The 25,000-nt window shown below is 37.7% G+C and overlaps 1 protein-coding gene across 1 annotated transcript in view; it reads right to left on the reverse strand.

Moving 5' to 3' along the window:
* The window catches only part of LOC136848808 (uncharacterized), a 533,962-nt gene that overhangs the window by 104,649 nt on the left and 404,313 nt on the right, over positions 1-25,000 (reverse strand). The window contains exon 2 of the mRNA XM_067121467.1: positions 920-1,025. Coding sequence (XP_066977568.1) covers positions 920-1,025 — 106 coding nt within the window. The remainder of the gene's footprint in view (positions 1-919; positions 1,026-25,000) is intronic.

Consider the following 25,000-nt stretch of genomic DNA (forward strand, 5'->3'; position numbering starts at 1 on the left):
CGAGCGTAGGTTAATGGCTAGGGGGTGCACGCCCATCTCTGTAACAGGGAGATGCAAATGGTTCCAGCCATTTACGTGTATAAATGGATACTAGAATCTTCCTGTCTGTAACCATGAGGTCATTCTTGGATTCTTAATGGTGAGAGGAAGCGTAACCGGGAAATGATATGCTAGTTCAATACCAGGTGAAAGGTACAGTTAAAATTATGGGAAAATATTAAAAATATCTCAGGTGAAGAAAAAACTAGTTCTTATAGTTTATCCAAGTTGCCAGACATGATTCTGAAGAAAAAATGTGGCAAAACAGAGAGATGTTTTATTGATTCAAAGACGTTCGACATTATGTCTGTGAAAAAAAAAAAAACTATAAGGAAGAATAACGAAGAATGATGTCTTAATTAGGCACCCAACAATATAAAGAATACAAAAACTAAAATAAAGCTAAGGAAATTCAATGCAATATAAAACAGTAACCAAAGCGAATGGTAAAACTATGCTGTTATATATATAGGATGGACTTGACGGTAGCTAAATAAAACTTTTGTGTAAGAATTTACCTTCGTTACACATATATTAAAGACTTGCAGTGATTACTACGTCGGTTACCAGATGCAAATGATTATTGAAATTCCTACCAGTTAATCAGGAACCCATACCTGTATATATCCAGGCATTTTGTATGTATGTATGCATTTATGTATGTATGTATGTATAAGAAAAGTGTCCAGACAGATCGACTACGTTACTGTGTTTCTACTATTTATGAAGCACCCCTGTCTATATAAATCTACAAAATGAATATATACATGCAAAAATTAAATTTTGTTAGCTAAATGGGTAAACAAAATTGTGTCTTTATAGCATAACAGACCTTCTGGAATCCGAAGTGGAAAAACTATGACGCAAAGCCTTCACTTACCTCTGTAATCCAAATTATTGACATAGACGTTGATTTGCATGTACCCAGCATTGCAAGATGCCTGGATGTTAGGTGTGAAAGCTTCGTCAACTTGCTGAGCCATTATCTGAAAAGAACAAGATTTTAATTTAATGTCAGTCAAGGATGAGGTGGTTAGGAGCAATTTTAGTTTTGTATAGATTACGAATACTGTTGCGTTTAGTGCACACGCGTGTGCGTTTTTCCTCTTTAGTTTTTTTCTGTTTTCTTTTGGTAACCATGACTGCATTTTATATCATTCATGGTAATTTTACATGCTCTGTGAGGTATTGCACCTTATGGATTTCATTTATAATTAAAAAGAAAATTCAAAATTTAACTATATTAGGAAATTATTGAATGTAATCAACTTGTAATTGGTAACTCCTTTTCTTCCTTTTTCTGTAAAAGCACTCGACTACCACGACATATCCCACTGAGTTATTTAATTAAAGATCATATTCTTATTGACTCCATGAATTTTCAGTCTTCTCAGAAAAACATAAAGAGAACGTTTCCAGGTGCCCCCTGATAACCAGCCATTGAAAAAGTTTGCTCATATACACTCTACGTGAAAATACGTATTAAGTTTTCCAGTGTATTTTCTTTTCATCCTACTTCCTAGTTATCCGTCCATCAGGTTATTTCAGTATTCGAGTTCGAATACTGAAGAATTCTTCTTGTTCTCAAATATTTTCATACAGCATGAAAAAAAAACACAGCTTTCCATAAATAAGAAAAAAATACAAGTGTAATGTAACGCAGAGTCCAGTAAGAATATATTAATAAAACAAAACAAACAATAAAAACTTTTGGGCGCCCTCTCAAACCTGTTCTACGTTTTGCAACAAATCTGAATCTCTCTCTCTCTCTCTCTCTCTCTCTCTCTCTCTCTCTCTCTCCATCCAAGGAAGTTTACTCCGTGCCTTTCATTCGACCGGAGAACAACCACAAATTATCCCTATCTGGCAGCAGCCTAACTTCGAGACGAACTAAACTTCCCTCCCTGCTATTATTCAAGACACTGTTCTGCCGCCAACTCATTATATTATCTAAGGAGGGGACGAGGAGTGAGACTGCATGTGTCCTAACATTAATTAGTCCCCCGTTACAGCCATAATAATTAATCCCTAATGGAGCTTGTAACGCGAATACCGCTACTTCCATAGACACGGAATCGCCTTCATGTTCATCAGGGTGTTGACTCGAGAAAGGAGTGACGAGAACGATCCTCTCTCCAAGCTTACAGGCTCTTCAGTACACTGCGTAAGACAGATGGAACGACTGAGGAGCAGAATTAGGGAGGAATTATGGGATGAGGTCTTGGCTCTCTTTGAAGTCCGGCAATAAAACGGGAAAACATTTTTCTGTCTTCTCAGATCCAGATTTCAGACCGAATGTCACTTAATTATAAACCAGAGACGCTATTTGACTGGCATAGGGGCGACAGAATATTATCATTTTAATGCTTTATGAGCATCACTTGTGAGTGTTAACAAAAACAAGTGCAACAGTCAACATATCTCCTCCCGTAAATTTGCTGAAAACATGAACAACTGAATAGCTACTTTCAATTCTAAGTAAGTTTCGATCTTAGATCCACTGGAGGAAGTGTTATTGTTATTTCATTTTTCAACATTACAAATACAGAAATGCAACAAATACTCCATCAAAATTTTAACCGACATGTATATAAATATGAGAAGTTCCCACTAAAAACCAAGAAGGGTCTCATATATATAAACAAGTAAAAAATACGCCTAAGTTTCATCGGCGCAATCGAGTTTTCTGTACAGCCGCTACAGCGTATAATCAAGGGCACCGAAGATAGATCTATCTTTCGGTGGTCTCGGTATAATGCCGTATGAGATGCGGCCCATGAAATGTAACCACGGCCCGGTGGTGGCCTATCCTATATAGTTGCCATAAGCATGATTATGGCTAACTTTAACCTTTGATAAAATAAAAACTACTGAGGCTAGAGGGCTGCAGTTTTTTATGTTTCATGATTGGAGGGTGGATGATAAACATACCAATTTGCAGCCCTCTAGCCCCAGTAGTTTTTAAGATCTGAGGGCGGACAGGAAAAGTGCAGACAGAAAAAAGTGCGGACAGACATAGCCGGCACAACAGTTTTCTTTTACAGATACTAAAAAACGGTAAGGCGAGCGTTGGTAATTGCAGATTTTTCTTAGCCAAAATCATGACACCACTGCTCGTCTCCAATAAGGGATGCGTAAACTATTTCCAAAAATTTATTAGTATTGTAGCATTTGACATTATGACGAACTCCTTACGCCCAACTAGCTAATGTACTGGTCCCACTAAATTATATTCTGCTCCGTAAACTTGATGTTTCTTTATATATAATGACGTTACTTTGCTTGGAGAACACGTAAATCATTTAAAAAATATGGAAATCATTATAAGTCCCCAGTTTATGAGAAAAGCCATGTCGAGAAACTCGTTCAGAATATCTCCTATCTCTTATTTAAAGTTACGTTAATTACCTGTCTCATACATGAAATAAACCAGAATTTTACCCAAAATAACGGCCTACAAGTGTAAACGAGCTCATTCGATAAGTAACGGGCCCCTCTTCTGTTGAGCAAAAAATCTATCACTGAATCAGACTGAAGTCAGACTGGGTCGGAGTTTCGAAACGGCGTTAAATGTCCCTAGGGTCCGGAACTGCAGTCTCATCCCTCTCTTAATACAAAGTTTAGGCCAAAGGCCAGGTACTGGGACCTATAAGGTCATTCAGCGCTGGAAAGGAAATTGAGAGACGTAGGTTTGAAAGATGTAACAGGAGGAGAACCTCGCAGTTGCACTATGAAATAATTGTTAGGAGAGGGTGGATAGCAAGATGGAAGAAAGATAATATGAGTGGAGGTACAGTAAAAGGAACGAAAGGGATTGCAGCTCGGGGCCGAAGGGACGTTAATAGTATGGGGACAGAAATAGCTATGTAGTTTTCTTCGCCAACCTTCAACTTTCGAGTCGCACAGCATTTATAAATGTTATTCAGTTTCACAGCAAAATGTTTTGTGTACTGACGGTATCAGGAGAGATGAAAAATCCAAGAGTGACAGAAAAAACAAAAGCCTCTTTCATAAGCTTCTGCTTCACAGGTCAGGTTATTGGAGAGCGAAAGGGGGGGATCATAGTATAGTGTAGGTGTGCAAGCTCTGCGCTCACAAAAAGTACAGATGCATTTAACTTTCTCTTTTAAGCACCCGTGATACTGCGCAAGAATATTGTGTGTGATGGAAATCTCACGATAATACGCGTGTATGTCCGATGCGTGTGTATAACTTTTTATGTATACAAAAATCATGATCATGAGCGTTTGTTTATATATTTATTTTTAGATGCAGGTTATAATAAGGTGAGAGTATAAACAATGTTCGTGTATTTTTTGTCGATAGAAGAATCATGATTATCATGCATGAATACACGAATAAATACACCTCACTATCATGTATTTGTTGCCCAACGCATGCGTATAAATTTATGCGCACAGCACAGCTCACAACAATGTGCATAGGTGTTAAATTAATGCGCAGAAATTTTGTGTTTATATAAACCTTACGATAATATGCGCGGATCTACGTGTATATGCTGATGTAAACATAAACTCGCGAGATTTCAAAACCTCTGGTGAGGAGTGTATAGGCTCGAGGAAATTCCTGCATTTCCGAGTTCCAAAGATTTATTAATCAAATAACCGTGATTGATGCAATTCCCTTCGTTCCCTATTCCAACAGCGAACGGAAATTTCGTTGTAGAAAACGCGACCGAAATATCCTCGTAACTGGCCCGCGCTGAATGGAACGATATCCCGAAATTTCATATGCAGTTTCATCTCCATTAATTGAACTTTATCCGGATGTGGGATTTTAGCTACGGAGAATCTAAATGTCCCATATTTAGATGGCAATGATTTACGCGAATCCGCCATATTCAGTCTGCTCAGATAAAACAGTATTCTGTTCCATGTTCTACAATATTATCACATTAAACTTTATTTATAATATATATATATATATATATATATATATATATATATATATATATATATATATATATATATATTTATATATATATATATATATATATATATATATATATATATATATATATATATATATATATATATATATACAGTATATAGGAATTTGTTTAAAATTATTTGCTTCTCCATATATGTATCTACTGTATATAATTATTCAATTTTAAACATAGTTTTCATTTTTGGCTTGCAGGAAAGGGTGGCTCCAGAAGGTACTAACCTTTCGGTGTTTGATAAGTATTGTTGGGGTGAGGTTGCCAGCCTCATACACTGCCATAAAGTTGTTTTTATGAACTTATGTGGCGACGGTGTCTGGTACCTCCTGGATGTCACCCATTCAAGAATTGACCAGACCCAATGTTTCTTTACTCCGCTGATCGGAGGACAAACTGTATAGTGATCACGCTACTAACGTAAGATTTATATATATATATATATATATATATATATATATATATATATATATATATATATATATATATATGTCTGTGTGTGTGTCGAGGAGGAGGTTACACTGTATAGCATGAATAAATAATTAAAACTACCCTAAAAGGATGACTATAAAAAAGTCTTTTCATAAATAAACTTCCCATTTCAAGAAGAATTCCCTAATACAGACATCGCAAAATGTTAGCAGCTTTATATATCAATACATCAAACACCTAAGAGCATACTATTCCATTTGCTGTACCTGTGTACTGTACTGCAATCTCCAGAATCCTGGGAAACTTCGGCCCTTTCGTTTCGGTTTCTTCCATGCCATGTGTCTCACACTCACTAGGTCTTCCTCTCTCCCTTCCTACAAACACTTCCGAATTACACACTTTTATTCGCCAACCTATTGTTCTCCACTCCCGACATACCATTTCCCGTGTCCAAGAAACCGATCATATATAGCCTATGTTGCAATGAGATTGTGAAACCAGGGATTTCACGCAGTCTCTGAAATTTTCAGTAAATTCATAAAATCAACAAGTCACTTAGGAACATTTTATCCCCAAGGGGCTGGTACTAGACACGGCAAAACACATTTCATCCCCAAGGGGCTAGTATTAACACAGTGAAACAGTGTAGATGAACCACTGTTTCGCCGGGTTTAGTACGGACCCCTCGGGGATCAAATGTCCCTAAGTGCATTTGATCCTGAGAGGCTAGTACTGCATACAGCAAACCACATTTGATCCCCGAGGGGCTAGTACTAATCACATCAAAGCACTGATTCATCTACACTGTTTCGCCGTGTTTGGTACTAGCCCCTCGGGGATCAAATGTCCCTAAGTGCATTTGATCCCTGAGGGGCTACTACTGAACATGGCAAAACACATTTGATCCCCGAGGGGCTGGTACTAAACGCGGCGAAACAGTGTAGATGAATCACTGTTTCGCCAAATTCAAACTAGCCCTCGGGGATCAAATGTCCGTAAGTGCATTTGATCCCTGAGGGGCTACTCACCCCGAGGGGCTGGCTGAATCACTGTTTCACCGTGTTCAGTACTAGCCCCTCGAGGATCAAATGTCCGTAAGTGCATTTGATCCCTGAGGGCAACTACTGAACATGGCAAAACACATTTGATCCCCAAGGGGCTGGTACTAAACACGGCAAAACCGTGTAGATGAATCACAGTTTCACCGTGTTCAGTACTAGCCCTTCGAGGATCAAATGTGTTTTGCCGTGGTTTCAGTCTTCCTGTAACATATACACATGTTCAGCATCAAACCCACTCTCCACCCAAGCAAGGACCAGGTGGAGGCAGACAGGTAAAATCGTGCTGTCAGCTAAATCTATCAAGCTAAGAGCAGGGTCGAGACCACCATCCGGTGAATTCTAGGTGATACTACAGAGCTGCCCAAACCCTAAGCTCACTGATCAGTCTTTCACCTAAGATAACCTTTTTGACATTATTTCGATGTAAACATATTTCTCACCACACATACATATACTATATATATATATATATATATATATATATATATATATATATATATATATATATATATATATATATATCTTGCATATTTTCACCCGTCCCGTAGCCTGTTAGGTAGGAAATAGCTCTATAGGATTAACGGTGGAGAAAAAGACGCCATGTCACATTTGAACAAGGGATAGGTCTAAAAACCCCAGATCACCAGATTTGGGGGTAAATCAATAACTCTCAAGCCAACCCCAACCCCATCGGATGTTTTTTGGGGGTTAGGTAGTCGTTAGGCCCAAAAGGGCGACTTAGGGATGTAAGTGGGCTGCTTTCCTTACCTTTAAGAGTCTTAGCCACAAAATCTATTTCCCTTCAATCTTTGTACTGATGGAAATTGTATTTCAGGTTGACCTGTGTCTTGTGCCGATGCCGAAAACAACTTCGAAGGAGACGCTTCGCGCCCACACCTCACACTCCGCTATACTTCACCAAAGGGGCCGGACACACATTCGTGCAGTCCCCAATTCCTTTGTCCGCTGGCGTTGTGAACTTCTGCGACTGATGGGCATTCTCCACAAGCGAGTCCAACCACAGATGCAATCAGGTACATCTCTGAAGTACAACACCGCCAGTATCTGCTTTTCCTTCTCGTGAATTTTTCTCCATATTTTCCGAATTTCCATCTTTTCATTCTTTAGAACAAAGCCCCTTTGTCAAAGCAAAACCTATCAACAAAGCAGCCCATGATTCACCCCATGACTTGTCCTAAGCTCCAATTTAAGTCAATTCAGTGATCAGAATTTGATTATTTCCACCATGGTGTTAACCAAGGGCTAACTAAATTTAATTGATTAATTCCTCCATGGTACAGACTTGGAAGTTTCATACAAGAGAAACTCTTTGATCTGGAATGCTAACCTGGGCTTCTCTTCCAGGAATCCTGTTACTCTGCTCCCATGCGGTCGAACCCAGCCTTGTGAATCAATTCCACTTACAGTACTGCCATTTCTGAACAGCCAGAGAGTCTGATATGCAGCCTGGGGCACTACCCAGTTTCCCCCATTGTACACAAGCGCCGGATCCTTGCAACTCATTCAATCAGCATTAACCGCTGCCTATTTCAAGGACTTGCTATTCACGGTCTGATTGTGTTTCACATTTTATTGATTTGCCTGCTGGATCATCAGTTTTCAGATTAATTTCATGATTGCTTCATCTGTAAATAAATTCATCTTAAGGTAATCAGTGACTCATTTCCCATGGCGACCTTCTAATCCCCAACTTAATTACTGATAATTAAGGTAAGTCACACCTAGTTCCCATCCATTTTATTACATTCTGGGTGCTTTCTGTTGGCCCTCAAAGGCAGTCTGTGATAAAAAAAAAAACCCTTACATTCTTCCAACAGACCCCAGAACGTGTATATATATATATATATATATATATATATATATATATATATATATATATATATATATATATATATATATATATATATATATATATATATATATATAAAGAGAGAGAGAGAGAGATACACTGTACAGATACAACGCAATGTTCTTGACATGAAAACATTTCCGAAACAGTTTCACTTCTACAGCGAATTGTGCATCACCCCATGTTTGTTTCGTCATGCATTGCCCTGAAATATCCCATTAATGTATCTGCTTGATGAGTATTAATCAATCCACCTGGAAATCGTTTACATACAAGAGCAACGAAATTTAATAGCCATTTCCCCTCAAATCAACCAGAAAGGGAAGCAAACGTTCGATGCCAATCAGCGTGTATTATAACAATGGAAATCTAAAATAAATTAAATTTATTGTGAGGTCTGGCCCCATTCATATATACACTAGAATTTAATTTATTATAATTCTGTGTAGTGGTTTCATCATTAACGCTACTCAAAAGAAATTAATGAAAACAATAAAAATCATGTCTTCGTCATTCCCCTACACGCACAAAAAAAACCATACATTTAATTTATTCATTGGGAGTCAAATTTATTACAAAATGAATTCGAGCTATCGTTTTCACTCAGGCTTATCAGGGATGGACAGAGCGTTCCATTTTAAGTGTTGCACTGGAGAACGGTTGCGTTGTTTTTTTTTTTTTTTTGAGAGCAAGATGGAAAAATAGATTTAAAAAAGAGTAAATAGTAAAGGACAATGGGTATCATAAGAGAAAAAGACAAATACAGAAATAGGACTATAAATATAAAAGGCTGCTATTTCAGTTAATTGACTGGAAAATAGACAGGAGACAGACAGACAGACAGCAGGCAGAGAGAGAGAGAGAGAGAGAGAGAGAGAGAGAGAGAAGTACAAATATAACAGACGCAGGCAAATACAGAAATGGACCAATAAATATAAACGCGTTTGATATTTAGCTGAGTGACTGGAAAATAGTCGAGCGAGAGAGAGAGAGAGAGAGAGAGAGAGAGAGAGAGAGAAAAGGACAGAGACCCCAGCAATTCAGCTCGATAGGTTAACAATATGAAGTCATAGCCCATTATGTCCATCGTAAATGGTAGTAAACCTTCCATTAACCATTTGGCGTTTATGGCCATACGCCGTAAGCCCCAGTTTTGCATGCTCTCTCGAGGATTTATTGCCTCGATGTATTTCACCTAATGGTATATAATTCTGACGGAGTCGGCTGAGCCTTCCCAAAATAAATGGGGAAAATAGGATAAAATTTCATTAACTGCTTGTTTCTGCTGAGTGCTGCCGCAGAGAGAGACAGAGACAGAGTGAGAGAATTCCGTGAGTAAATATGAAACAATTTCCACTCTCAGGAATGAGGCTGTTAACAAAGAAACACTACCGAAAATGGTGGCTAACGTCCTAACAACAAGAATACCACAATTTTAATTCTAAAAAAAATATTAAATTAAATTTACTGAAGACAACGAACCCATCATAGAATTAACAATAAAAGATATTTAACTTATTAATACGGACAACTGACAACATAAGAAAATAGAAAAGAGAGATGGAGTCTATGATATGATTCATCGTTTAATACGTTGACTTCGTACAGACCAACTTGAACATATTCCAACTCAAATGTCAAGTCCGCAGCGGGGGTTTTTAAAATGAATAAATTAAAAATATTACTCAGGATATCTGAACATATACAAGAGCCGCGTGTGTGTGTGTGTGTGTGTGTGTGTGAATGCTCTAGAGTCTAGACCTTCTCCTGGAATGGAAGCCTCAGAGGCTTTTTTTTTTTTAATTAGTATGAGTACTGCATTCCCCTTTACGGACTGACACGCCTATAGTCTTTCAGAGAGAGAGAGAGAGAGAGAGAGAGAGAGAGAGAGAGAGAGAGAGAGAGAGAGAGAGAGAGAGAAAGGAAATAAAAGTTACAGCATTGACCCAATAAACGATCCATGTTCGGGACAGGCAAACAAGGGAACCGATGAGGACAATGATAATAAATTGCACTTCTCTTCCAAACTGTGTCTCTACCGATACAGACTCGGTATATATTCCGTGAATATTTCGCTCAGCGTTCATTTTTCTCACCACCATAAATCAATATTGACGGTTAATCAGTTCTGCAAACAGCTACAAATTCGCGCGAACGAATGAAAGCAAACAATGCAAAATTATAACTACAATGCTTTCCATAAACTCATTTTATTATCAACATTAATCAAAAGCAAAGTGGAAATGATTCAGACTCAAAATCACAAACTATTGTACGTGTTTGTGTGTGATGTTTCATATATTTCATAATGAGTTTCTCTGCTTTTGGTTTTGCTGTCACATAAGGTTGTCTCGCAATGAATGCATATACTGTAGGTAATTATAATTTTTCAAATATGAAGTATGTAGGAGTCTGTCTGTCTGTCTGTCTGTCTGTCTGTCTGTCTGTCTAACACACACACACACACACACACACCATTGGGCACCAAGAGCTAACTCAATAACTGTCAAACTGGAGTGAGATTATTAAAAAAAAAATTATATCGAGGAATTCGTACCTTACAGTACCACAATTCCGATACAGGGTCTTCTATCACTCCACCCTAACCCGTGCCCAGAGCCACCCTCTCTCTCTCTCTCTCTCTCTCTCTCTCTCTCTCTCTCTCTCTCTCTCTCTCCTGAATTCAAGTGCAGCAAGTTAAGAATCTGAAACCCATCCGCATTTTCTTTATTTCTGTAAAAACTCATTCCTTTGTCTCCTAACTGGGACAACGATAGGTTCAACGACAAATTTATCCAGAAACAGCGTTATCATCAGAGAGGAAAAGGGCAAGCCCATTTGGAGAGGAAAAAGGCTACAAATAGCCTGGGTGATCTTAAGACGAGAGACGAAACGACTTTTCCACTATTATTACTCAGTAAATGGTTGAAAATACTGTAATCGGACTACAATGCTATTTGGCTTTTATGCAAACATATTTTTGTCATCAAGTTTTTCCTATTTTTTTTACTTAGGATACTCTCTCTTTCTCTTCAACTGTTTTTGTACCGTATTTTTTACTACCCTTTTGTTTTAGAAACTAAATCCTTATGCTCAAGGACTATAACTCTCTTAGATTTATCATTGCTACAGAATTTATCTCATTTTATATGAAAGCACTCCAGTCTGTCTATCTGTATCATTGCCAGAGAAATGATGTTTTATATGAAGGCACTCCAGCCAGTCGCTCTCTCTCTCTCTCTCTCTCTCTCTCTCTCTCTCTCTCTCTCTCTCTCTCTCTCTCTCTCTCTCTCATCTTTAATAATACAGTTGGTATCATTACCGCGTAACTTACCTCTTTTGTATGAAGGCATTCCAGCCAGCCTCTCTCTCTCTCTCTCTCTCTCTCTCTCTCTCTCTCTCTCTCTCTCTCTCTCTCTCTCTCTCTCTCTCTCAAACAAAACTTCCTGCATTGCACAATTAAATCAGCAAATCTTAATGTGTTCGCGATTTCTGAAAATTCTTGGCAGTATTTCCATTGTGCCTTAATCGTTCCAGCAATGGCAGCTGGAATTTCGCAAAAGAGGAGAAACTCTGCGTAAATAGGAATGAATGCTTAGGCTGCGGCATCAATTACTCCGAAGAAATACCGAAACTTGGAGTCGTAATGACTAAAAGACCCTAAAAATAGAGAGAGAGAGAGAGAGAGAGAGAGAGAGAGAGAGAGAGAGAGAGAGAGAGAGAGAACCTGCGCCATGTATTAACTCTTTCGTAGTAATATATCAACCAATTACTGCTAATTGCAAAAAAACTAAAGAAGGTTATCAATAACAACAACAGTATTTTTTCTTTCAACATTCGCAATTTCCCGTTAGAGGGGTGGCCCCAATAAGGGTCATCCTTCTGGTTGCTAGCAATATGTCCTTCTCCACCAATACTGCGACTGCCATATCGATTTACTACGAGGCACGTCACTGCTAAGTCAACATGCGCACAGAAAGAGTGTTGACTGGCTTGAATCGAACCCGGGCCTTTTCTTTAGTCGGATGAAAGCCCTAACCACGACCTTATGAGATTAGATTAGTCACATGCAACAAAGTGTCTGTCAGCCTGTCTGTTCGTCTGTGCATCCTCAGTGCGTTTGTCAAGCTTACCTTGTCACTGCAAATCCTCTTAGACGATTGCAGGGATTTCAGATAGATTTGTATGTAGGGAGATTGACTTTCTGTCTGCCCATTTGTCTGTCCAGCTGTTTGGCTGTCGCTTTTACCTTATTACCGTTGTGGCAATTAAAATGAAGATTAAAATCTATAACGTTTTTACTCTGAAACATTAACGGAAAACACAAAAGAAGATGGAAAACTTGTAGTAGTAGGTGTAACATTATTTTTACTGTCTGTTCCTGCTCGTTCGTGTGTACAACTGAAACACTTGATGAGAAGTATTATTCCGTCTCCTTAAACTTCCACAAACCCCCAGTTTAGTGTATCAGATAAAAATTAGTTCTTGTAACAAATTACCATTACCTGTCCGGTAGATAAACTTAATAAGTAAAACAAAATCAAACGTCCGGCAAACCTTGCAGGTTTTTGCTGACAGTGTAGTAGTCGTATTAGTAGCAGTAGTAGTAGCAGTAGGATACGCCCAAAAGAGCACTGGCAAGATACTAAACAATCTCGCTTTGTTTTTCTATAAAGATATACAAGTAGAAGCTGAGAATATTAAATGATCTGTATAATGCGTACAATGCTGTATGAAACTCTCAGCCACGGGTCATGAAACTCTTAGCCGAAGCCCATGAAACTTTCAGCCACAGTCCGGTGGTGGCCTGTGTTGTTGTCACTTATAGCGGTGCCAGACGCACGAGCATGGCTAAGTTTAAGTTTAACCTTAAATAAAATAAAAACTACTGAGGCTAGATGGCTGCAATGTGGTATGTTTGAAGATTGGTGGGTGGATCATCAACATACCAATTTGCAGCCCTCTAGCCTCAGTAGTTTTTAAGACATGAAGGCGTACAGAAAAAGTGCGGACGGACAGACAAGTGGCCATCTCAATAGCTTTCTACAGAAACAAAAACCGACTGGCAATTAGTATACCTTTATCTTTCAACCTTACTACTTACAATTAATTTTCAAGCAAATGGTGTGCTAGTTCCTTACCTTCTGTACTAATCAAGGGTAATTAACTTCATGAAATTATAAAACCTTCAGCCTAACGTCAGTTATTCTAATACAAAATGTTAAGGCAAAATGTGAGTACTCCCCAATATACAAACATTGTTTAAATTAATGATTGTCAAATAAAGTCATTCTATTTAACATTCCACACCAGAAGTAAGTCGTTTTATCCTAAATAATATAAATATAAATAAAATGTAAGGTATAATAAAAGTAAACGGTATCGCAAACACCTAATCAATCAAAAATAAGGATTTTTACTTAAGCCTTACTTCAGCAAGATTGTAAGCAATCCATCGGTCTCAAGTGGGATAGGAATAGCGACCCAAAATACTGAGATAAAGTGGGATGAAAATAGACCCAAAAATGCTGAGATAAAGTGGGATGAGAACAGCAAAAATGCTGAGATAAAGTGGGATGAGAACAGTGCTGAGATAAAGTGGGATGAGAACATCGACCCAAAATGCTGAGATAAAGTGGGATAGAACAGCGACCCAAAATGCCGAGATAAAAGTGGGATGAGAACAGCGACCCAAAATGCCGAGATAAAGTGCTGAGAATATGCTGAGATAAAGTGGGATGAGAGCAGCGACCCAAAATGCTGAGATAAAGTGGGATGAGAACAGCGACCCAAAAATGCTGAGATAAAGTGGGATGAGAATAGCGACCCAAAAATGCTGAGATAAAGTGGGATGAGAACAGCGACCAAAAAGTGCTGAGATAAAGTGGGATGAGAACATCGACCCAAAAATGCTGAGATAAAGTTGGATAGAACAGCGACCCAAAAATGCCGAGATAAAGTGGGATGAGAACAGCGACCCAAAAATGCTGAGATAAAGTGCGATGAGAATAGCGACCCAAAAATGCTGAGATAAAGTGGGATGAGAATAGCGACCCAAAAATGCTGAGATAAAGTGCGATGAGAACGGCGACCCAAATATGCTGAGATAAAGTGGGATGAGAATAGCGACCCAAAAATACTGAGATAAAGTGGGATGAGAATAGCGACGCAAAAATGCTGTGATAAAGTGGGATGAGAATAGCGACCCAAAAATGCTGATGAATAAAGTGCTGGATAAAGTGGGATGAGAATAGCCCAAAAATGCTGAGATAAAGTGCCCAAAAATGCTGAATAAAGTGCTGAGATAAAAAAATGCTGAGACAAAGTGCGATGAGAATAGCGACCCAAAAATGCTGAAAAAGTGGGATGAGAATGCTGAGATAAAGTGGGATGAGAATAGCGACCCAAAAATGCTGAGATAAAGTGGGATGAGAATAGCGACCCAAAAATGCTGAGATAAAGTGGGATGAGAATAGCTACCCAAAAATGCTGAAATAAAGTGGGATGAGAATAGCGACCCAAAAATGCTAAGATAAAGTGGGATGAGAATAGCGATCCAAAAATGCTGAGATAAATTGGGATGAGAATAGCGACCCAAAAATGCTAAGATAAAATTATGCATTCCATGAAAAAAACTATCCGGCTACCAAAGAAAAACGTTAATTTAGATACGAACAAAGTTTTATTCGCTTTCATGGCAAAGGAGGATTAAAAGAAAAAGAGAGATGGTGTGAAAATTTAATCCGTTCTTAGTATGATGAGAGAGCAATAGAAGGAGAAATATTTTCATTCGTCCTTAATCTAGGTGTGTGTGTGTGTGTGTGTGAGTGTGCGTGAGTGCCCGCGCGTGCGCTTGGATGTATTTGGTATGTGTGTTTTATTTGGCTCTTACTAAGAGAGAAAGAGAGGAAAAATGCCTTATTTGCTTTCAAAAGGGAGAAAGGTACTTTGTTCGCTCTTACTATTTTTATAAGTGGAACAGAGAGAAACAAACGAATTTTTAGCTTATCCATGAGTATTATGAGAGGAGAGACAGAAAGGGGGTGCTGAAGGCTTCCTTATTCATAGATCCAATTTCTTAGTTTTTTATGATAACAACATTCCGACGCAGCAAGAATACCGAATGTCAAGGGAAGAAGAAGAAGAAGAAGAAGAAGAAGCGGGAGGAGCAGCATGCGATGAATATTTCATTTCATCTGACAGGGTCTTCTGGACTCCACAATATCCTGGCGGAGTCGTCTCTTTCTTTTTGTTTCATTTGTATTTTCTTTGTGCACATACTAGTCTCTGGTGGAACGTATATACGTGTGCGTGTACTTGTATATGTGTGTATGTGTATGTTTACAACCATATAAAAGATGTAAACGTTTAGAAAACACAATCACCTGACGCATTTATAATAAATGTACACATCAGCTCACGTCAGTTTCCCCAATTTCTTCGCCACATTTTACATTGACGTTAAACAACCCTTACAATACCCATTGCTTAAAATGGATAGAATACGACACCAAAATACATCCAAGTCCCCTCTCAAACATAAACAAATTATTAAGGTGAACAACCAGCAACCGTGTCGCAAAGGAAGCAAAGAAAAAATATTATAAAAAAAAACACTGTAAAAAATGGGTTTAATGTTGTCGGTTGGAAACCAAGATGACTAGAGTCGTAAAACTTAGGATGAGAAAATCTTTAGAACAGTCTATGTGGCTTTCTAATGATGATAATCTCTCTCTCTCTCTCTCTCTCTCTCTCTCTCTCTCTCTCTCTCTCTCTCTCTCTCTCTCTCTCTTTCTATCGAACCGTACGAGGAGGAGCTATACGTATGTAACTCTGGTGACCTAAGCAATGAAGTAAGCACCTAGTTGTTAGTTGATAGTTACGGATTGCATCTGAGAGAGAGAGAGAGAGAGAGAGAGAGAGAGAGAGAGAGAGAGAGAGGAGGGGAAGAGGCGAATGTTCATTACTCCGTGGAAATGTACACCCTCAAACCGAGAGCCCTAACGAGATGATACTCACCTCACAGGGGTGAACTCATAAGATACTCTTAAAACTCTCTGCTCTATATGCACCTTAAAACATCAAATGATAAACATGGGAACCGAACACATATCTTTCTCTTCTTAAGTCGTGTTATCAGTTCATCTAAAAAAAACTCTCCCTATAGCAAAAGAGAAAATATTAATTTACGATAATTAGGAGATCCGTCATAAACAAATTAGAATTCCCCTAAAATGAGTGGAATAAAAGGTAAAATGTTAGAAAAACGAGAACGCTGAATCCTCTAATCCTGTTTCTCTAATGACGCCAAATCCCTTTACTATCCCGCAAATCCCTCTACGCTAATCCCGATGCCGGAATATTCTCCGTAGTCATAATCACTTCTCCGAAAAGTCAAACCCTTTCACATCCATGTGATGAAGTACTATTCTCTCTCTCTCTCTCTCTCTCTCTCTCTCTCTCTCTCTCTCTCTCTCTCTCTCTCTCTCTCATTTTTCTTTCTTTTTAATCTGTGATTTTATTTCCAGTCCACAGAGAATCAAAAATCAAGAGTACAGTCAAGTATCTGTCAAAATGACTTGCCTCTTTAACACGTACCGTTTGCTCTGCGGATTAGACAAAAGGGAGAATTTCATGATTTGTTTATTTATTATTATCTAATGAAAATGCTATAAGGAGTGCTGAAGGCATAAAACTTTTATGTCACTGAAAGACATGATATAATCCACATGAAATGAGATGTTATGACATACAATAAAAAAAAAAAAAAAAAATATATATATATATATATATATATATATATATATATATATATATATATATATATATATATATATATATATATATATATATATACTATATATATATATATAGTGTATGTGCATTTATGTATATTTATATGCCATGTGTTTTTCTTGATCATGTGAGCATTAAAATGCGCACGCATCTATACGTGTCAACTGTGCAAATTGCACGAGAACACGTACGCGTAAAAAAAAAAAATACCACGTCCAAATAATGCTCGTAAATGTGAGTCTGCGTACATGCCTATAACTCAGCTTCTATGAGTGTACATGAAGTACAAGGCAGAGCAGCTTTTAACTTTTGCGACAATCTTTATGATATGATGCCTATCAAGTGTACACAAAAAATAATTATCTGTAAAAGGGCACTCAGAGATAGCTTACTACTTCACTTTAATTCATGAAAAATCTTTAGACGAAAAGTCATTATGTTCGGTTATGCAAATACAATCAATTCTAAACCACGTTTTTATCATTATTTATACCTAGTTTGTTTTAAAAGCCAGGGTGTAAATTTATGAAGTAAGGAGTAAGGCATAAAAACTGAATGCCAACAGAAAACCGAAAACTCTCTATCTACTTTTCTATCTAATATGCCTAAACGCGTTAAAGTTGAAAGTCAAAGAGAATCGTGTACAGATATAAAAGTGAATGTCAATCGAAGAAAACGAGTGTCTTGCACCTTTTTACTACTAATGTCAATAAAATAGAACATACTTAATTAACAAAGACTTGCCTTATACACAAAAGTCCCTTTTATGGTATTTCAAGCCTTCTCTATCTGTGGCTCAGATGGTAGAGCAAACGTCCCCCAAGAGTCTCGGGAACCTTCGATCTCGATTCGGGCGAGGAAATGAATGTCTCTGTTGGGGATCTGGTTGTTTATCGACTATTGTGTGTCGCAGCCGTGGCTTCAAATGAAGAGGGAGAGCCAACCTAACTAACAGTAGGAATGATCATTTCTTCGAAATGTATACCATCATTATAAAAGTAAACGGGAGGGTCTAAAGTCATAATCATCAGCATGCCGGAGTGGACTCTCTCTCTCTCTCTCTCTCTCTCTCTCTCTCTCTCTCTCTCTCTCTCTCTCTCTCTCTCTCTCACAAACTTTGTATCGATAACAAGCTCCATAACATGGGATGGTCGTATTACATGTAGACAACAGGAAATCTAAATCCGCAACATAAAACAAAAATAAAGGTTTGACTGGTAGAGATCGCAAATCGACCGTCTGCTTGGCAAATATGGAGAACGTCTATCTACAGCATACTTAGAGTTCTTTTAAATTTGCATAGCAAATACAAACTTCAAAGTGCTGAAAACTTTTGAAGATCCCTTTTTTTCCCCGAAGGGAAAGGATTTTGAAGAACTTTTCATGTTACTTCCTAGTGAAAAGAGTATTCAGCTCTTATGAAGAATCTATTTTCGGTTTTTTCTTTTTTTATAAATGATTTTTCGTGATTATCGTCTAGGAGAAATACCTTGAAATTATGTTATTATGTAATTATGTCGAGTTGCAAATAAGTGCTTACACTACACAATATCCCCTACCCTACAGTCAGTTCTGAGAAGGGAAATGTACAATTTGCGCAGAACTTTCATTGGTGTTTTTGCATTATAAATTATTACTATTATTCAGAAAAACATGCAATATGTGTAAAACTCATCTGAATTCTCGTGCTACCACTACCACCATTATTATTTTTAATCATTATTCACTTTTTTTAATAGCTCTTGAACACTTGTCACTGGCCTTCGTTCATAACTTCCTGTGTGCATAGTTAAAAGTCTTACGTTTCACACACTTCTACAAAAAAAAAAATACCCCGGTAACGTTTATGGGTAGCATAACCTATTTACCAAATAATTTATTCAACAGCAAGCAAAGTTCACTTATTATCAGAGATTATCTTTAACATTTTTACGTTAAATTTCCTTTTACGTTTCAGACGTGAAATAAGTCATAAAAACTGTTTTCTGTCTCGTCGTAGATGACCTATGATGTCGTAATGATTACAGTTGCATAAACCAAAACCTCTAGCATTCATTCTCTTGTGTAATTAGTCTGAATTTCATTCTGGGCGAAATCTCCACTTGTGTCATTTTCTCATAATTTTCTGGGCCTTTCTGTTAAACTTCGTTCTGCTACTACCATACCTACTTCTTTCTGACTGCACTTGAATTCGGCAGAGAGAGAGAGAGAGAGAGAGAGAGAGAGAGAGAGAGAGAGAGAGAGAGAGAGAGAGAAAACAAATTTCTCAGGGATAACTTTTAATATACCCTCCGGGCAAAGAAGCTTCTCAATCCCTGTCCTCTAGTCTTCCCAGCAGAGCAGATTCGATGATCCCGAGAGGCCAAGAAAATAAACGGAGTTACTTTCCCTCGAAACAAGGCAATAAAGCCATTCAAAAATGCCTTTATTGCTATGCGCGTTTCTCCTCGATGACTTTCCTAAGTAAAATCGGTGATCCAGGTAACGAACGGCTCATTCCAGGTTCGCTGCAAAGCCACTCTCCCCTTTCCCCTCCCCCTAACGCTTTTTAAGAGAGGTGAGGGGGGGGGGGAATGTGCCAAGCCCTCGCCTAACTACAACACCCCCCCACCCCTCCTGCACAGTTATATTAGGGAAGCAAAAATATGCTCAAGTACTCGATCCCTCCTCTCTTTCACATTTCCCCGCCTCGGTATTTTCAATCGTGGCACCCATTTCATTCATTAGTTCTCTTGTTCCATTCATTTATTTACATTCCAATTCTGTTTATTAACAAACATTTTTATAGACCTTAAAGCTATTGTACTCAGCCAAGGCACCTCATGCCCTCGGCAGTCCAACTTTTCCAAAAAAATTCAATTTCGTTTATTCATCGATTTATTATTCGCTCTGGCTAATGAAAGGGTATATTATACTGCAACCGGTTTTAATAATAGGTTGCTGTATAGCTTTTTTAAGTCCATGTTTCGCCTTAGCAATTCATTAACATAATTGCTTGTTAGAATATTAAAATCACCTACACTGTTTAAAAAATGTGAGCGAGCTTCACGAAATGCAGAATATTCATTATGGTAATACGGATTCGTAGGACCCCACCAAACATACCCGGGAGGAGGGGAGGGTTGATTTGGGGGTTCACATTAAACCCTGGAACATTATTCTCTCTCGCTTTATAATGCTCTGCGTTTTATAAAACTGCCGTGGATTCATTATCATGAGAAATGAGGAGATTATTGACGTCCCAGAAGAGCATGAAAAGACCAACCTACTTTTTTTAAGAGGAATTCTTTTAAGGTGAACTCTTCGGTAGCGTTCATCAAGTTTCGCTCATTAGCGGCGCTCCAGAATTCCCAGGTTGGTTTAATTATGATATTTTTTCTCAGAAATATTTCTCCTGACGCTAACTGGACATGTGCCAACGGATTACGTCTGACAGTGATGGAAGTGTACGTCCATTCTTTTCGCTGATTGTCAGTCATGAGAATATTTCAAATATATGCCTATTTTGTTACATGGTTGAATATATTTATTCTCCAGCCCACAAATGCCCAATTCAGGGTCTAAATGTTATAGTAAAGACTGACCTAACCCACCTTGGACAGAAAAAAACTGAACACTGGTACCACACAAACTGAACAAAAAATACTGAACACCGAAGCAAGGCGAATGATACCCAACAAGCTGCTTAGTACTAACCTTAAGCTTGATATACATACATACATACATACATACATACATACATACATATACATATATATATATATATATATATATATATATATATATATATATATATATATATATATATATATATATATATATATATATATATATATATATATATTTAGTATAAAGCAAACAATTATAATAGTATCCCTTCTGTAACATTGCTATTACTGTGGCTACGATTAACACTGCCTTTCACATATAAAACTGACGAACGAGCTAACCTAGGTCAGTAAAAAGAGAAATCCGTTAGCGTTGGAGCTATGACAAAGCGGTCGGATTCATGTATGGGTGAGGTTTACGACTGCTTCAACAAATAGGAGAAAGTGGTAACGAGAAACAAAATAACGGAAACTTTTACATCTAAAACATATGTTAGTTCCCCTTAGAGTTTTTCCGTGCTTAGCCACTTTAATGCCTGTAATTTTGTTTTTTATTTGAGCAACTCAAGAGCCACTGAATGACGTCAAAGACCACATCGTCTCTACTAGAATGGGATGCAATAACCAAGTAAACGCCAACAATTAGAAAGCTATTAATTAGGCAGCTACTGTCCAACTTTGGAAAGTGAAAGTCTTTGCACAGCACCTGCATACAATTTGCATATGCCTGAGATATTCCTGTTGCTGTTCTTTCCAGTTCTTCAAATTTCCAATCAAATCATATCTATTCAATAACTGTCAAGAAAATTAAAAACTAGTCATTAGAGAAAACTGCAAAGCAAAGTATGTGTTAACACGCAGTTTCAACGCAGAACAAGTTATCAAAAGAAAACTATAAACCATAACCGCCAATAAATTGGGTCAATCTGATTGACTAAATGAGGATAGAGCCTCTAAAATTAAACCCAGGGTTGATAATGATAAAGGGGTCCAACTGTTGGGCCGAATTGGGCCCGATAGGAAGGCCTCCTAAAATAAACCTGAGTGGAAGAATGCATGAATTTTTAATAACAACTTCCTTTAACAATGCAATGCTTCCATAGTCACCAAGATTAAAAGACTTAAATTTGATTAATAAGTAGGAAATTAGGTATTTTAGTTCCAATAATTACTGGATACAGAGATTACCATACTATACAGAATTCCTGGTCCAACATTAATTATAGGAATTGTTACCAAAAGAGAGAACAAAATCTTCCCCCTATACGCTATTCTCCCAATTAACGAAAAGAGCTATTTCAGTGTCACTCACAAAGCAACTAAAACATTCCAGTCCTTTTCCCTACACCGTCACCACACTGTCAGTTGCTCCGCGCCCAAATAGGAACCACAACCCAGTTAGGGAGTTATCAAACACGCTTTGCGAAGCCCATAAAAGGACTTTTGAGTGCCGGCCTTAATTACTCTAAACATTCGTTGTTTTCGCCAAAAATAGAACAAAGGACAAATGCCATCAAAGTCGTTGGCCATCTCTGTCGTGTTCAGCAAGCATGGGTTTGAATTAGATTTTTGAGGCTGGTTAATGAAATTCCCCTTCTTCCTGGCTATTTTGAGAACTGAGAGTTTCACTTTCATGAAGACCTCGATTGCTTGCATTTCGCAGTCTTTCTTGCAGCCAACGATCTAGTTGTTATGCCAGATAACTTAAAATCAAGCAGTCAGTCAATCTTGTAATCCAGATGTTCATCGTTTCACTGGATCTTTGTTCCTTAAGTAGAGAGCTCATGTTATTTTCCTATTGGCTTTTGCATTTTCAATGACTGAAGTCTGAAAGATTGTTGTTTTTTATTTTTTTGTTTTTCACAACTGATTATATATCTACCGTATTTTCTTTTACTTCGAATTTCCTCACTTTTCTTACAGATTTACATTAACACGGTTTTCTTCTTTTTTTATTTCAGCGGCAGTTAATAACTCTGCGAGATTGCACATGTATTTTATTCCGCACATTACCGAGTAATAGCCCAAGGCTTCTTCTTATATTCAAAATCAACGCAAAGACATGAATGACTTTGTGCCTGTGGTTATTTGTACTCTTTCGACGAATTTTTAATCAGCATTATTCAGTACTTTATTTTGGCCATAATTAAAAGCATTCTATATGTAAACTCAAAAAGATGAATGCGTTCGTATGGTTGTGGTTGATACGTGAACAATCTATTATTCTTTTTTATGTCCTTCAAAAATAGTTAGGACCTCTGCAAGATCGAGTTCATATGACATGCTTCGTTTAGCAAGCAATATTCTAAAGCTTTCTACGTTTTCGTTCATATGCTAGATATCTGTAGAGTGTGTGTGTGTGTGCGCGCATGCGTGACACAGTGCTCAGTGTTTCCAAAGCGTCTAGCTAGCTTATGAAAAAGAATCCAATCTCTCCTTCCTTGACTGTCGTCCCTTTTTCTCCTTGTCGCATATATTTCCGTCCATCCAATCACGGGCTCCCCAAATAAGCAACTGATATATGGCCTTAAATTCCTGGACCATTCGAGACCTAAATTTTTTCTACTCGCTCTCTCCAAGTACGGCTGCACTCAAAGAAATTAACACTGTGTACTCGAAGCGCCTCTTCCATATCACGATTGGATGAAAATGACGATACGAGCCTCTGGAATTTTGCAATTTAACAAAGTTGTTGCAGCTGTTGTCATCGTCGCGCCCGCTTTCGGAGTCGAGTTGCTCCTCTCGGAAGATTGTTTACATGGTCTTCTTGGTTTTACTTTCTTGACCTGGGACCTGGGCTTTTTCTCGAATTTAGTTTTGCCTTGATTTAAGCTTGGTAACATCCTTTACATATTTCTTTGCACGCACCTGTTTCGTGGATTCCAAAGCTACAATGAGCTTAATTCTGTTTCTAACATCTAGTGATTTCATTATACAACGCTGGCTATGAATTTCTCTCTCTCTCTCTCTCTCTCTCTCTCTCTCTCTCTCTCTCTCTCTCTCTCTCTCTCTCTCTCTCTCTCAAAGCACAACTTCATACAACGTCATTTTTAAAGTGCCAAGCCATTAACTTACGAGGACAAACGTTAATACGATCAGTCAGAGAAATTAATATCGACAATAATTCGAAAAAGGGGGTCAAAATCACAATTGTTAAATGAAGGCCGTCTCATTAACCGGTAATTAACCATCTTCTTGAGCCTTCACCTGACTGAACAAGAAAAACAATTAATATACCCTTTATAAAAGGGTAAGTGCTTCCGCGAAACAAACAGAAATCAAAAGCGAATTAAGACAAACAGTTATTTTGATCATGTGTTGGAGTGCGGTTCCGACTGAACTGCAGTAATGATAATCAACGCAATAGCGGTGATTCAAGGGAAACCAATTTACTATGAGTGAATTTCAATAATAATAACCAAAAGACGTCCCAAGAATCTCGCGGGTTTTCCAGTGTTAGTGGTTATTAACAGATTTTTCAAAACAATCAAACGCCGTTCGAACAAGGACCTCCAATTTTCAACCAAATTATCTCAGTTTCGAGGCTCCCCAGAATACACATAATAAAAATCTGTATATATATATATATATATATATATATATATATATATATATATATATATATATATATATATATATATATATATATATATATATATATATATATATATATGTATATATATATATATACTTATACGTAAATATATCATACACACCTACGTTCACTTACATACAGTTGGCAATGTATTTGAATGGATTACGGGATAGCTTTTCAAAGGTGAGAGGCTCGGCATTTAGACACCGTTCCCTCGCTAGATAGACAGATATACATACGTGCATACATAAATAGAAAAATAGAGGGAAAAGGGAAGGTTATCCTTAAACATTTGCATAACATTTCCAGTGTGTTACGAATACGTGCCAGCATTTCATGATAAAAAGGCTCGATACTGAGATGCGTTTCTTAAATGAGTAAATAGATAAAATGTATTTATTTCTTAAGATCGCTTTCAGATCTTAAAAATGAAGTTGGCTCCAATAAAATACAAAATCTCATCAGGAAGTTTTAAAACAAACCAACAACTCGAGGCAAAATCGCAAGCACTTTATTTCAGGCACGCAGAAGGAAAATTGGCTTAGTCTCAAATATTCTCACCTGGTTTTTGGCGGGCGATAACCAAGGAAAAATATGAAAGTCAAACAAAGAGAGGGGATGAAGAAAGAAGAGAAG

This window comes from Macrobrachium rosenbergii, chromosome 2 (genome assembly GCF_040412425.1).
Source record: "Macrobrachium rosenbergii isolate ZJJX-2024 chromosome 2, ASM4041242v1, whole genome shotgun sequence".
Taxonomy (NCBI): Eukaryota; Metazoa; Arthropoda; class Malacostraca; order Decapoda; family Palaemonidae; genus Macrobrachium; species Macrobrachium rosenbergii.